We start from the raw sequence: 14,146 nt of genomic DNA, 5'->3' as shown, positions 1-14,146 counted from the left end.
GAGGACGAATCCCGCGGGGCCTCTGTGGGCATTTGCAGGGGTTTGGGCTTTTACTAAGAGTGGAGAAGGCCATCCATGGTCTCCTGTGCCTGCGAAACCTTCACCACTTTTCCTCTCCTCGCATCAGGCCCCTGTCCTCTCTATGCCCTCCTCCCACCCCCCACACATAGCCTTTCAGGGTGCCACCAAGAGATGGCGCTGGGTCCCACCTCTGGAGAGAAGGGGCTCCACATAAGGCCCCCACAAAGGCCATACAGGTTCCCAGCCCTGACCACCAGCCCCGACTCCACAGGGACCAGAGCTTTGGCTCCCGGGGCCTCCGAGTGAACCACTCCTCCCGGCGGGCAGCCGCCACCAGTCAGCTTCTGCACCTGGCCCCGGCCCACCTCACAGTGAGGGTCTCCGCGCATCCAGATCCACCCGCCACGAGGGACAGGGCCACGCGGGGTGACAGCAAGGAGGTAAAACCCAGGAAAACCCAGGAAAAGCCAAGGTCGCCTGCCCTTCAGGGAACCTTGGTGACCGTGGGCTGTCACTCAGCCGCGCTGGGCCTCAGTTTTCTCATCTGTAAAATGGGAGGTACTACTAGCACCCTGGGTTACTGTGAGAAGACAGTGAGCCTTGGCACCTGGCACTAAATGATAATAATAATAATAATAATAATAAACCACGAGCGACATCTGGGACTGAGACGCTATCACACCATCTGGACAAGACGGCACACAAAGGCCTGGCATACAGCAGGCACTCCGTAAGGATGGAAAGGGGTAGAGCACCCTCCCTCCCTCCCCCCCATCAACAGGCCGGTCAGCGAGGGGCGTCCCCATCCTAGGAGGCTGTGCATGCAGGCCTGGGGCTTGCCTCCACCCCTTCCCCCATCCATCAGGGCTACCCCAGTCCCCTCAGCCCCCCAGCCCTCCAGCCCTCGCCAGGCAGCCGGGATCCTGCATGTGCACAGCGGATTGGTCTTCCCCATCTTCCCCGGGCTGAGTCCCGCCTCCCAGAGCCAGGACACACGCAGGCACACGGGCGCTGGCCAGGGGGGATGGGCCCCAACAGCTGGAAACATCTGGTTTGAATTGTCGCTTGGAAGCACCCGCCAGGCAGCCAAGGAATTTGGGAGCTAATTTTAGGCTAAAAGACCAGAGAGCTCAGCAGGGCTGAGGCTGGCTCCCCAACCCACAGAGGCGAGGCTGCGAGGCTCGGGGGAACACGGAGGCCTCCATGGTGCCCCTCGGATGGTCCATGTCGGCCCCGTAGCCAGGGGCTGTCCCTCCCAGGATGAGCGCTGACTGGGCACCTGCAGTGTGCCAGCCACGTCCCTGCTCACTTCAGCCCCCCACAGCCCCGGGAGGAGCAAGGGTGCGTCACCCCATTTCACAGGTGTGGAAGCTGAGGCTCCCAGAGCTCAGAGCCCTGCACCTAGTCAGGGGGTGGGGATATGACCCAGGTCTGCCGGACTCCTAGCCTTAGACGCGAGGTTCTCTTGCTCTCCGCCCCTGGCACTTGTCCCACAGCCCTGCCTCTGCCCTCACACCCTTGCAAAGTGTCCCTAGCACATGCGTTCATTCAGCAAATGTTTCCCGAACCCCTACTGTGTGTGCCAGGCCCTGTTCAGGGACAAGGAAAGAGTGACGTGGGGGACAGAGGCCCCTAACCTTGCATAGCAAAAATCAATATGCCACCGACATCACTCCAGGCAGCCATCGGTGCCTCAGAGGGAAAAGGGGGCCTGTTGTCAAGGACAACTGGGGCCGGGCTGCAGGGAGGGCCTCTCTGAGGAGGTGACATTGCAACTGTGACCTAAAGGACGAGAAGATGCCAGCCATGCAGACGTCTGCGAGGAGAGTACCAGGCAGAGGGAACAGCACGTGCAAAGGTCCTGGGGCAGGAGCATGTGAAGAAGGAAGAGCGCGAGTGAGAGGCGACAGGCGCTCTCCTTCACACATCCAGCTGACAGATCTGTCAAGAGGTGAGATGGGGGTCTGAGCAGGGCAGGAGCTGGGGTTCAGAGGCTTTGGCTGGTGGGATTAGGGGACCCCACTGTCTTACGTATTTATTTGCTGGGGGGCTGCGGAAAACTCCGAGGGGAATTCCTTGAAGCCTGTTCTCAGTGCCTGGGACATTCTTCTCTCTATGTCCTTCCTCCCGAGTGAACAAGTCTGCATCCTTCCAGTCTCAGACGTCCTCCTGACACCTCCTCACCCCACCTCCAAGGTCAGGCCACACTGCGCGCCCTCAGAGCCCCCCGCCCCTCCCCTCTGGACTCTGGGCCCTGCCACAATCTGGGTGATCATTCGATTCATCTCCCTCTCCCTTTAGACCCAGGAGCCCCAAAGGGCATCGCCAGTTCTGTACGGCTCCCCTGGCATCCCAGGACCCAGCACAGGGCCTGGCACAGAACGGACGCATCATAACCATCAAGTTATGGGGCTTGGCGGGGTGCCAGTGAAGGGCGGGATCTGGAGGATGAGTTTGGGGAACCTCTGCCCAGATCACCCCAGGGCTGGCAGCCCGAGCTCATAGACAAAGGGACCTGGAGTAAACTTAGCATGTCACCCCCCTCCCCACTTCCTGTCTACCCGCCTTCCTTCCCTGTCACCGGAGCTGAAGTCAGCAGTCTAGTTTCTCAGCAGTGTGTCCTGATGGAGTAAGAGGTCCAGCTTTCTGAACCTCAGTTTCCCCTGCAGTAAAATGGGGGTAATTATTGTGTCCACATCGTAGAGTTGTTGTGAGGCCTAAAGAAGCTCATACAAACTGTTTGGCCTGGGGCCGGGCCTGCAGTCACTGCCCAGTAAATGCCAGCTCCTTGTCCCCAGCCTCCTCTCTTTGTCTGTGTCCTGCTCCTGCTCCTGCTCCTTGCAAGAAGGTGGGTCTGGGTCCAACTTTGTCACCCTTCCGAGAACCAGCGTCTTCCCTCAGCAGCCAGGAGCAGCAAAGGGTGACTGATGGGGACTTCCAGGCGCCAGGGCTGGTCAGCAGGGGTGAGAGTTTGGGACATGGGATTCCCCTAGAACCCCGCTTGCTCTGGACGGTGTGACATAGTGGTAAGGACATGGCTTTCTTTAAACAACAAAAAACAACAGCTATGGGCTTTCTGATTCAGGCCTGGGTTCCAATCCCAGAGCTTCATGCATGAGCTGGGGCAGGCGAGTTCTTCTCTCTGAGCCTCAGTTTTCTCGTCTGTAAAATGGGGAGGGAGCTAGTTCCTCCTTCCCAGGCTGTTGAAGGGACCCCAGGAGATGTTGCAGATGTGCGTGCTCGGGCTGTCTCTGCTGAATGGATTGATCGGGCAATTGGGGCGCTGATGTCCAAGGACAGTGGGAGGCCCGGGCAGGAGGAAGGGCACATGGTATGCAGGAGCCGGCCTGCGTCTGAGAGCCAATTGTCAAATTTTCAGAATCTTGCGAGCCAGTTGTTTCATAAGTTAAACTATGTTACATTACAAACCAAGGTCCTCCGTACTCAAAACTCACCAATTTCTAATTATTTTACTACATTCTCCTATTATTTATGCTCTTGAGATGACTTACATGTATTGTATCACCTATTACCGTGGTCGGCAAACTGCGGCTCGCGAGCCACGTGCGGCTCTTTGGCCCCTTGAGTGTGGCTCTTCCTAAGCCTTAGGAGTACCCTAATTAAGTTAATAACAATGTACCTACCTATATAGTTTAAGTTTAAAAAATTTGGCTCTCCAAAGAAATTTCAATCGTTGTACTGTTGATATTTGGCTCTGTTGACTAATGAGTTTGCCGACCACTGACCTATTAGATGAGTGGCTAGTGGCTCAAAATCCGCCATGGAAGTATTTACACCAAGGAGGTTGGCAGGCACCACAAATCATGGCTTGGGTACCACTCCCCCCAAGGCGCCAGTTGCTAAACATTGACCAGCCGCCCTTCATCCTCAAACACTGGACAGAAGGAAGCTCCGGGCTGCCCATGGCTCTGAGAGCTGGTACCGGGCGCCCCCTGGTGGCTGCTTCAAGCACCCATCATTTCTGACTTCAATCCTGCACGTTGGAGAAACACACAGAAAACCAGGCACTCCAGGACCCCAGGGAGAAAGGGAGACCTGCTCCCTGCCCCGAAAGACGAGGTAACAGGACCCTGAGAGAACTTCTCAGGTGTCCCCCAAGTCTTTTAGCCTCTGGATCCCCAACCCCATATGGGGAGCCTCCCAGCTGATGTTTCTGATCACTCCCTAAGGGAAAGTGAGTGACATGTGGCTCCTAACGCATCAGCCCTTTCTCTCCAGGGCTGGCTGCCCCGGACCACAGTGGACACCCCTCTTCCACCAAAAAGCACCTCCCTCTGTATGAGACTCGTCCTGGAGGTTCAGGGCAGGGGCTGGTGTTCCTCCACGTCTCACCGACTCTGATGCCTCCCCTATTCCCCCCTGCCTTGCCCCAGCCCTGCCTCTTCCTCCCAACCCCTCCCGCCTGAGCTGCAGCCAGTACCTCAGACCCAAGCCTCTCTGTGCAGGTTACATCCTGGAGGGGAGGGGTCCTTCGCTTCCAGAGAGGCCCCTGGAGGTATTTTTCTAGAAGAGAAAACGCCTCCCTGAGATGAATTGCATTTTTCCTCTAGAAGGTAGAGCAGTGTGGGCTTGAAGCAGCAGGTCCTGCTCACTCCCTGTAGGAAAATGACTGAAAGGCATCGGGAGGCGGAAGATCGAGTCGGAAGCCACGGAAGGTGGGCCTGGCCACGGAAGGTGGGCCCCTCGCTTCACCTCGGGAGGCCTCAGCTTTCTGATCTAAGCTCAGGTTAAGGAGGGTTTTGAGAGTGGTAATGCGTGCAGGTGCACGCGGTCAGGTGCCAAGTAAATTGGGCAGCCACGCCTCCTGATTTGTTGGGGCTGCAGTTTCCCACCACAGGGGAACTCGGGGCTAAAATCAGGCAAGTCTAGCCCCAACGGGCTTGGCTCAGGGGATAGAGCGTCGGCCTGCAGACCAAAGGGACCCAAGCTCAATTCCGGTCAAGGTCACGTTCATTTCCGGTCGAGAGCACGTACCTTGGTTGCAGGCTCCTCCCCTGCCCGGGCCCTGGTCCGGGCTCATGCAGGAGGCAACCAACCCATGTGTGTTTCTCTCACATCGATGTTTCTGTATTTCCCTCTCTCTTCTACTATCCCTAAAAATCAATGGAGCCTCAGGTAAGGATTCGCCAACAAAATAAAAATAAAAAGTGAAAAAATCAGGCAAGTTTCAGGCAGACTGGGCCCTCTGGTCACCCAATGCTGAGATCAGGGGTCAGCAAATGCACAGAGCCCAATCCAGCCTGCTGCTTGTTTATAAATAAAGTTTTATTAGAACCCAGCCAACCCCATTTATTCACAACATAGTATCAATCATTGCCCTGCATTGGCAGTATGATAAGAGAGTTGAGAAGTTGCAACAGGGACCCTGCTGCCCGCAAAACCTAAAATATTTCCTGCCTGGCCCTTTAAGAAAAAGTCCGCTGGCCCTGAACTTTTAAATGACAGCTAGTCGGTACTCCTGGGAGCTGGACAAAAGCCATGAAGTCTGCGGGAGGAGTGGGTGGGTCCTGGGTGTTAGTGGGAATCTGGCCCCATGTTGGACGGAGAGGACACAGTGGGGTCCTGGGGAGGCTGGCATTGATGCATAGACTTGTCTGAGATTTGGGGGGGAGGCCCAATTCTGTAGGTCAGAACTGGGTCAAAGGGGGATTTGAATAAAGAGGTCCCTTCCCTTACCCCCAAACGGCCTGAAACCTTCCCCAGCTGCTCAGGAATATACCAAGATGCCCTCCCCACCACCCCACCCCACCCCACCCCCACTCCCTGTGCCCAAGACACAACACTGTTAACCCAACAGCCTGTGCATGGGGTTTCCTGAGGGGGATGGACTGGGGGGGAAGGACCGACCCCTGACCTGAAGGAGGCCACCCCACCCCACCCCCACTCCCTGTGCCCAAGACACAACACTGTTAACCCAACAGCCTGTGCATGGGGTTTCCTGAGGGGGATGGACTGGGGGGGAAGGACCGACCCCTGACCTGAAGGAGGCACCTTGATGTCTCGAAGCATTCAGCCAGCTCCAGACCCAGTGGGTGCCGCTGGCAGGGGGAGGAAACAGACTTCTGCATGTCGGGCCCTGGGCATGGCACTGGACTATGCTGGAAGCTTCTGCCCAGTAACAGCGCAGGGCAGAGTCCCAGCCTCCTCTCTCTGAGCCCCCAGAGAATTCACATACACCGCACCGGTGATCCTGCATCATCGCTGCTCACCGAAGCAGGCGGGCAGCTGCTTTGTAAGGTCCAGAGGCCTGGAGAGGTCCCAGCTGGGTCCCCAGAGCCCAGCTGCTGGCGTTTGAACCCGTTTCTTAGCAAGTCCAAAAAGTGACAATGCATCCATGAGGCTCATGGATTAATGTGTACCCCCCTCAGCTTCTGCACCTCCTAACCTGCCTTCTTCAATCAAAAGTCACTTCCTGGCCTGGGGTGGGGGGCAGGGAGGCAGGCTGGAGGGGGCCAATAGGGGGGAAAAGGGGGACATATGTAATACTTTCAACAATAAAGAACTATTTTTTAAAAAATAGTGGAAACTCAGAAAGAAAGAAAAAAAAAAGACCTCACCCTGGGCTCCCCAGAGGGGTAGCTGAGAACACTCCAGCTGCCCCCAGCGGGGTACGGCAGAGTGGTCTCAGGAACCCCACGCTCCTCAGGACCCACCCCCCCAAATGCATGATGATTGGCAACCAGAAGACAAGAGCAGTGGGTGAGGGCAGGGGACCTGAGTCTCCCCAGGGCTCGTGGGAATGAGACTACAGCGGCCAGGAGGAAGGAGAGTCCTGCGCCCTCGGTCCTGTTGGAGTGGCCAGGGTCCTGCCCTAGAGATCCCTCCCCCAGGGGCTCGGAGGAAGCCCAGACAGGTGGCCCAGGGCCCAAGCCCTGGGTGGTGGCCGCGGAGGAAGCAGCCAGGAGCCAGGGTCCTGCTCAGGGGCGCGGGCAGGGGCGCTAAGGGAGAAAGCTGTGCAGGGTGAGGTCGTCCCCATTGTGGTCCTCCCCAGGCCCTTCCAGTAGGCCCGGGCCCTTGGCGGTGGGCAGGCTCCCGTTGGGGGTGGCGGCGGGCGCCTCCCCGCCCTCGGGCAGCAGGGAGGAGATGCAGACCATCTCGGTGGGCGAGTAGCTGCGCACGTGGTACATGTGGTTCCTGCGGGAGAGGCGGACGGCCAGCACCACGGTGCACACCAGGAAGGTGGTGGCCACCAGCGCCAGGATGAGGATGGCCAGCAGGCAGTGCTTCACGGGCATGTAATCCGGGCCCTTCGTGAGGCTGGGGGACGCGGAGCTCGGCGGCGAGAGGCCCTGGCTGCTCTTCCCCTGTTTGATGAAGGCGTCCGATGAATTGCTGGCGGCCACGGTGGTGCCCTCGTGAGGATCAGACAGCACAAGAAAGGCCGTGGAGAGACCCCTTGTGGACAGCGCCTTCATGGTGGCTGGCTCCTTGGACAGGGTCTCTGTGGTAGTGGGCTCCGTGGGAGGGGCCGCTGTGGTAGCCGGCTCTGTGGACAGGGCCTCCGTGGCTGCAGGTTGCGTGGTCAGTGGCTCTGTGGTCAGGGCCTCTGTGGCTGCAGGTTGCGTGGTCGGTGGCTCTGTGGTCAGGGCCTCCGTGGCTGCAGGTTGCGTGGTCAGTGGCTCTGTGGTCAGAGCCTCCATGGCTGCAAGTTGCGTGGTCAGTGGCTCTGTGGACAGGGCCTCCATGGCTGCAGGTTGCGTGGTCAGTGGCTCTGTGGGCAGGGCCTCCGTGGTGGCCAGCTCTGTGGATGGAGCCCCCTCCGTGGATGGAGCCTCCGTGATGGGAGGGATTGTAGTGCCCAGGTCTGTGGTCAGAGGGCCCGGTGTGACAGGAACCCCCTGTGAGGTCAATTCCATGCTGAGCTTCCCAGGGGCTGCCCCTCTGGCATCCAGGCCACCAGAGTCCCCTGTGGTCACCTCCGGAGTGGCTGGCTCGGGGGAACCAGGCCCTGCAGACTCTCTCTGCCCCAACGTTCCCATCGCAGCCTGAAGCTCGGGGCTCAGGGTCACACCCGCTGTGATAGTTTCAAGCGTGTCTGGAGGGTCCGTGCCATTCGCCTCATCGTAGTCTTCCAGGTCATCCTCGTCTCCATCCGCCGGGATCTGCTGGAGGCTGGGGCCCAGGAGGACCAGCAGCAGGAGGAGTGGCAGCGGCATGACACCTGCAGGGACACACGGACAGAGGGACATCAGGACAGCTCCACCCCTGGGCCGCCGAGCCCCCCGGGCTGGGATGCTGGGCGGCCACAGCTGGGCGTGTGTCTGCTCTGGGGCAGACGCTTGGCTGCAGGCACCCGCCCGACCCAGCGCGTGCCTGGTGCACAGCGGGCCCTCCACCAACAGCAGCTTTTCCCACTGATCAACATGAACGGCCACTGGGTGCAGATAGAAAGCATCTGAGCTGCCGTGGCCCATACACCCGTGCGTTAGAGCGTCGTCCCCATACACCAAGGTTGTGGGTTTGATCCCCGTTCAGGGCACATACAAGCATCAGCCAGTGAATGCATAAGAAAGTGGAACAACAAGCCAATCTTCCTCTCCTCCTCCTCCTTCTCTCTAAAATCAATACAAATTTTAAAATAATTTATAGAAAATATGAACTATTAGAGCTTCTAGTTATATTGACTTTTATGTCCCCCCCTTCTTGCTCCCTATTTTTGTATACATTGGTAATATAACCTGAGTGGAGTCATTCCTGTATACAATTCATCCGTAGATGCATGCACTCATCCGCTGATGGGGGTGTCCAGGAGCAAGAGCCTGGAGACCCCAGGTTTGGACCCTGGAGGCCTCTTGGTGTCTGGTCCTGACCCCTCTGTTCCACTCTCCCCAGTCTTGGCTCCCTGCCCCCTCCCCGCTCCCCCTTCCCTCAGCTGCACAGTTTTTCTTTTTCTGTCTCAGGGTCTCAGCTCGGTCTGGCTCCCTCTGGCTATGTCCTTGCTCACACAAGGGGGACGACAGCACCTACCTCTAGGCTCTTGTGACATGAAACGAGGTGATGCAGAGCCCTTAGCACTCTGTTCCCAGCAAGCTCCGGCAAAGGGGGCTACTTTGATCTTTCACAACCCTATCCCATAAGTCCTCCAGGGCCCAGAGCCTTTTCAGAATGGCCCTGCCCTTGGGGAGCTGGCAGTCATCATTGGCCTGTGGGTAGGGTCACTGTCCACTTCAGCCTCCGGTCTGGGAAGCCAGAAAGGGCAGCGCCTCTCCCTTCGGCCAGCTCCCTGGTCTCGCTTCTTGGCACTGTGAACACTCCTGCTTTCCCGTTCTTCCTCTCTCCTCACACTGCCCCTGGCACTGGCTGGTGGGTGTGCAATTCAAAATCATGCATTAGAAAACCCCGCGATGAGTGACAGCTGTGTTCTAGGCAGGATGCAGGTATTTCTGGGTCCTCGGACATAAGACCCTCCGCAATGGGCCACCCCTGCCTCAGCGCCGGGGGCAGAGTGAGCCTGCGTCATTTCCAGAACCTTCCCTTGCTCATCGCGTGATTTGGAGCAAAGAGCAGTGACTTGCTCACAGCCCCCTCAGCTTCCAGCCTTACTCTGACCTCCTTCCCCTGTTGGTGAGAATTATGTTGGTTTCTAAAATGCCAAGCTGATCAGATCGGAGAATAATTTCTTAAACCCAACTTTATGGTATTTGCATCAGACACCTCTGGCCCTCCCGATTATCCTCATTTCGCTGTGGAGGGATGAGGCTCAGAGAGGCGAAGCGATTTGCCCAAAGACACACAGCTGGCGAGAGGCAGAGATCAGAATTGAACCCAGCGAGGATTCAGGAAGGCTTTGAGGAGAGACCAAACCTAGCTGTGGGGGCAGAAGGAGCAGAGGCTTGGAGGAGAGCTTAGCTTGCTGTGTTTGTGGCTCAGGTTGGGGAACAAGTTCGGGGGGGCGGGGGCAGAGTAAGAATAAGAAGGACCTTAAAGGCCACATCACCTAGAAAGGCCGGCCCCATATGTACCGGGTGCCATGCAGGGCACAGGACTGGGAGCACAGACTATGGGGTCAGACAAAAAGATGTTTGAGCTGAAACCGGTTTGGCTCAGTGGATAGAGCATCGGCCTGCGGACTGAAAGGTCCCAGGTTAGATTCCGGTCAAGGGCATGTACCTGGGTTGTGGGCACATCCCCAGTGGGAGTGTGCAGGAGGCAGCTGATCGATGTTTCTCTCTCATCAATGTTTCTAACTCTCTATCTCTCTCCCTTCCTCTCTGTAAAAAATCAATAAAATATATTGGGGAAAAAAAAAGATGTTTGAGTCCTGGCTCTGGCTCTTACAAGCCGTATGACCTTGACACAGATCTTTGCCTTTCTGAACCTCGGTTTTCTCATCTGTAAAATGGGAATAACACACAGTACCTATCCCATAGGGCTGTTGAGAGAATGCAGTGAGATGATGGATTCAGAAGTTCCCACAGTACGTGCTTAATAAATGTGTCACACACACACACATGCACACCCACATACATGTTCTTTGCCTGCTAACCTGCCTTCTGCAGGCAGAGTTTCTTTGCACATGGGGGGTGGGGGGGTGCCTTCTTGGGGGAAGAGTATGTGGCCTAACCTTGGCCTCACTCCCCTGGGGCACAGGCACTTTGGAAGAAGCCCCAGCTCAGAGCCATATTTCATAATTATGAGAAGACTCAGCCCCGCCTCGGGCAGTTCTCAGTTCCTGGAAGGCTGAGCCCTCAGCCACTTCCTGCAGAGGGAGGGGCGAACACTCAAGGCCCAGCCCACCAGTTCCTGGGTGGGGAGAGGCCTCTTGGTGAGTCAGGGCCCCACGTTCTGAAGCCTGGGAGCTGGGAGGATGCCATGGAGGGGGCCGGGGCCTGTTCCCAAGGTGGGCCCTCACCCCGGTCCCCATCCCACAGTCCCGTGCTTGCAGAGGGGTGGGGTGGGGGCACGGGGGAGACCACTTAGCAGCTGTGTGACCCTGGGCAGGTCACTTCACCCTCTCTGAGCCTCAGTTTCCTCATCTGTAAGACAGGTCCTAGTGCTTCAAAGAATGGTGGCGAGCATGGAAAGAGATGCGGCCGGGAAGGCCCCAATGCTGGCATCCGCGGGGGGGGGAAGGGGGGGCGCTTTATGTGGGGGGCTCTCTTCAGGGCAGTGGACAGAGGAGCAGAGGAAAGGTGCACCCCAGGGAGGGTACAGAGATGGTAACCCCCCTGCCACCCCTGTGCCCAGTTAGGGAAGCCGCAGGGGCCTGTGAGAGCAGACCCCGCCCCTGTCTGTTGAGCCTCGGTTTTCTCATCTGTAAAATGGGAATAATACACAGTACCTATCCCATAGACAAGTGCACTGGGAAGACCACGTGACCCCGCCTGGGCCTACCTAGGGCCACCAGCTTGCCCTGAACGTCCCTGACGTTAGTGCTGAACGTCCCCGATCCCGTCTCCCTCAGTCCCAGGCACCAGCCTATTTAGTGGGAAGAACACGCGGCTCCCAGAGCTTCTGTGGCTCCTGGGGCCACTCGGGTCGCAAGGAGAGGAGCCGGGAGTGAGCACTGCCTGTGAGGGGCAGGACAATAACTGATCCTGGCTCAGATACACGTACTATAACCAAAGATGTCTCACAAAGCCCTCACTAGCCCTGGCCGGTTTGGCGCAGTGGATAGAGCATCGGCCTGCGGACTGAAGGGTCCCAGGTTCCATTCCAGTCAAGGGCACATGCCTGGGTTGCGGGCTCGATCCCCAGTGTGGGGCACGCAGGAGGCAGCCGATCAACGATTTCCTTCTCGTTATTGATGTTTCTATCGCTCTCTCCCTCTCCCTTCCTCTCTGAAATCAATACAAATATAAACAATAAAAAATAAAGCCCTCACTGTGGATGGATCATCCCATCATAGGAGGCACTTCCCTCATCTTCACTCCACACTGGCTGCGATGATGCCCATTATACAGATTAGGAAAACAAGCCTCAGAGCAGGGACTTCCTCCAGGCCTCACCTCATCTCTCCTCCAACGGCAGGAAAACAGCCGCTTACCACAGGAGGGGGGCTGGGCAGGGCTCTGAGAGAGGGACAGAGAGCTGTCACACCCTACTTGTCTGCTGCTCACCTAGCGGCGTAGGGCACTGCCCATTTCCTGTCTTCCAAGCTAAACCCAAGCTGCTTCTGCCGAGCCCCGCCTGGGCTTGGGGGGGCGGGGGGCAGGGGGGCACACACCCCAGCTCCAGAGACCACCCTGGGCCACTCGTGACCTCCCACTCAGAATATTGGACCCCAGGAGTCCCAACGTTCACGTTCCTGGAACCTTAGGATCCGGAAGACTGAGCATCTCAGGGTGTGGGCTGAGCAGCCGCAAGAGAAGGGACGGCTCCAAACCCACAAGTAGGTCAAACCGAGGCCCACGTGACCCCTCACCGCCCACCACCACCACCACCACCACCCCGCCCCCCGCCGCCGCCACACACACACACCCCCAATCCCAGTGTGGGTCTAAGTCCTGGCAGCCAGGACAGGGCCTGGCCCAATTTGGGATCAAATCCAGTATTAAAACCAGATCCAGCCCTAGCCGGTTTGGCTCAGTGGATAGAGCATCAGCCTATGGACTGAAGGGTCCCAGGTTCGATTCCAGTCAAGGGCGCATGCCCTGGTTACGGGCTTGATCCCTAGTAGGGGTCATGCAGGAGGCAGCTGATCAATGATTCTCTCTCATCATTGATGTTTCTATGTCTCTCTCTTTTCCTCTCCACCATCAATAAAAATATATTTTAAAAAAACAACAGATCCAAATCCAGCCCTATCATTTACAAGCTGTGTGACCTCAGGCAACGGAGCTCACCTCTCTGAGCCACAGATTCCTGGCTGGAACCCAGGGATAATAGTAGGACTTGCATGCACCGCTTGGGGCTGTGGGTTGAAGTGAGCAGTCCAGGTGGCGTGTTTAGCACCTAGGAAGTACTCAATAAAGGCCGCTGTTGGCATTGTTGTTCTCCATGTAGGGCCACATCCCTGAAAAGTCCCCAACCCGGGGCTGCTTTGACACACCTCTGACATTGTCAGTCAGAGAGGGCCAGGACAGGAAGCCCTGGAAACCTTCACAGCCAGCCCTGGGTGCCCTGGGCAGCCTGGCCTCGGTTAGGAAATCACACATGCCCAGTGCAGACAGTGCCAGGCACTGGTCTAAGAGCTTTACATGGACTATTCGCTCATTGGGCCCTACACCCCGGAGCGGCCGCTTCTCCCCTCCACGCCTCGGTTCTCTCACCTCTAAAAAGGGGGCACAGGGTTCTCAGATGATCCCCAGCCTCTCAGAAGGCCCTGCTCCCGCCCGGCCGGCCGAGGTCCCCAGGAGGCGCTGACCTGGCAGCCCAGCCCGTCCATATCCATATCTGGGTTTCGCTCCCCCAGAGCTGCTGGCCAAGCCTGGTGAGGGAGGCATCTGCCGTGTAAGGTGTGGTCAGCCAGGCAACCCCAGAGGAAGCCATGCCGGGGCCTGGGGCCGGGGGAGCCACCTCCTGAGCCCCCTGCCCACGGACCTTGAGAGGCCTGGCCCGGGGAACTCAGACGGGAAAGGGAGAAAGCCAGAGGCCTGGGAGGGAAGAAAAGGATTCCAGGCAACTAGAGCCCTGACCCTGGTCTATGGTGTGTGTATATGTGTGTGTGTGTGTGTGTGTTTGTGTGTGTGTGTAGGGGCCACCACCTTTTGCCCCTAAAGCACCCCAAATACAAATTAATAAAGTGTTGCCATTATTATTGTTGTTGTTTTATTTTGCTAGCAATGGTACCCTAATTCTAATATTTCAATAATTTGCTACGACCACACGTTATTTCCTCTATCTTACAAAAAAGCGTGAAGAACGCAGCTTCGGAAACGACATTTTTATGGACAAACCGTGCACCCCTCCTAGGCATCACCCAGACCTAACCCCAGCCTTGCTCCTGAGCAAATCCCTTCCCCGCTCTGGGCCCCGGGGCCCCACCCATGAGGGGGGGTGGGTAGGCTGATTTTTAGAGAAACGCTCCCGATTTCTCCAATTTTTTGAATTCCGAATGCTCCCAAGCCAGCAGCTGCTGGCAAACCTGCCTGTGAGGGCCGGTGGCCGTGGCGGGGAGCAGGATCCAGCCACGGACTCCAGGCAGGCCCTGGTCAAGCCCCCC

At 57.5% G+C, this 14,146-nt stretch overlaps 1 protein-coding gene and 1 long non-coding RNA gene across 5 annotated transcripts in view; both read right to left on the bottom strand.

Annotated features, from left to right (window-relative positions):
- Positions 1-5,289: 5,289 nt before the first annotated feature.
- LOC106726681 lies at positions 5,290-6,062 on the bottom strand. Its single transcript, XR_001362749.1, has 2 exons — positions 6,021-6,062; positions 5,290-5,896 (listed from the first exon to the last, which is right to left on the bottom strand). It is a non-coding gene; the product is annotated as an uncharacterized LOC106726681 (long non-coding RNA).
- A 469-nt stretch (positions 6,063-6,531) lies between these two features.
- Positions 6,532-14,146, bottom strand: part of SELPLG (selectin P ligand) — a 27,785-nt gene continuing 20,170 nt past the window's right edge. Inside the window, exons 2-3 of one of the 4 annotated variants that reach the window (XM_014542465.1) lie at positions 7,767-8,203; positions 6,532-7,586 (exon numbers count right to left, since the gene is read on the bottom strand). In XM_014542465.1, coding sequence (XP_014397951.1) covers positions 6,981-7,586; positions 7,767-8,198 — 1,038 coding nt within the window. In that variant the 5' untranslated portion in view covers positions 8,199-8,203 and the 3' untranslated portion in view covers positions 6,532-6,980. Of the gene's footprint in view, positions 8,204-14,146 lie in introns of all 4 variants that reach the window. The other 3 variants (XM_014542463.1, XM_014542464.1, XM_005869684.2) reach the window with 3 other exon arrangements.

Source organism: Myotis brandtii, unplaced genomic scaffold, assembly GCF_000412655.1.
Source record: "Myotis brandtii unplaced genomic scaffold, ASM41265v1 scaffold303, whole genome shotgun sequence".
Lineage (NCBI taxonomy): Eukaryota > Metazoa > Chordata > Mammalia > Chiroptera > Vespertilionidae > Myotis > Myotis brandtii.
This window is presented reverse-complemented; position numbering and strand designations above follow the sequence as displayed.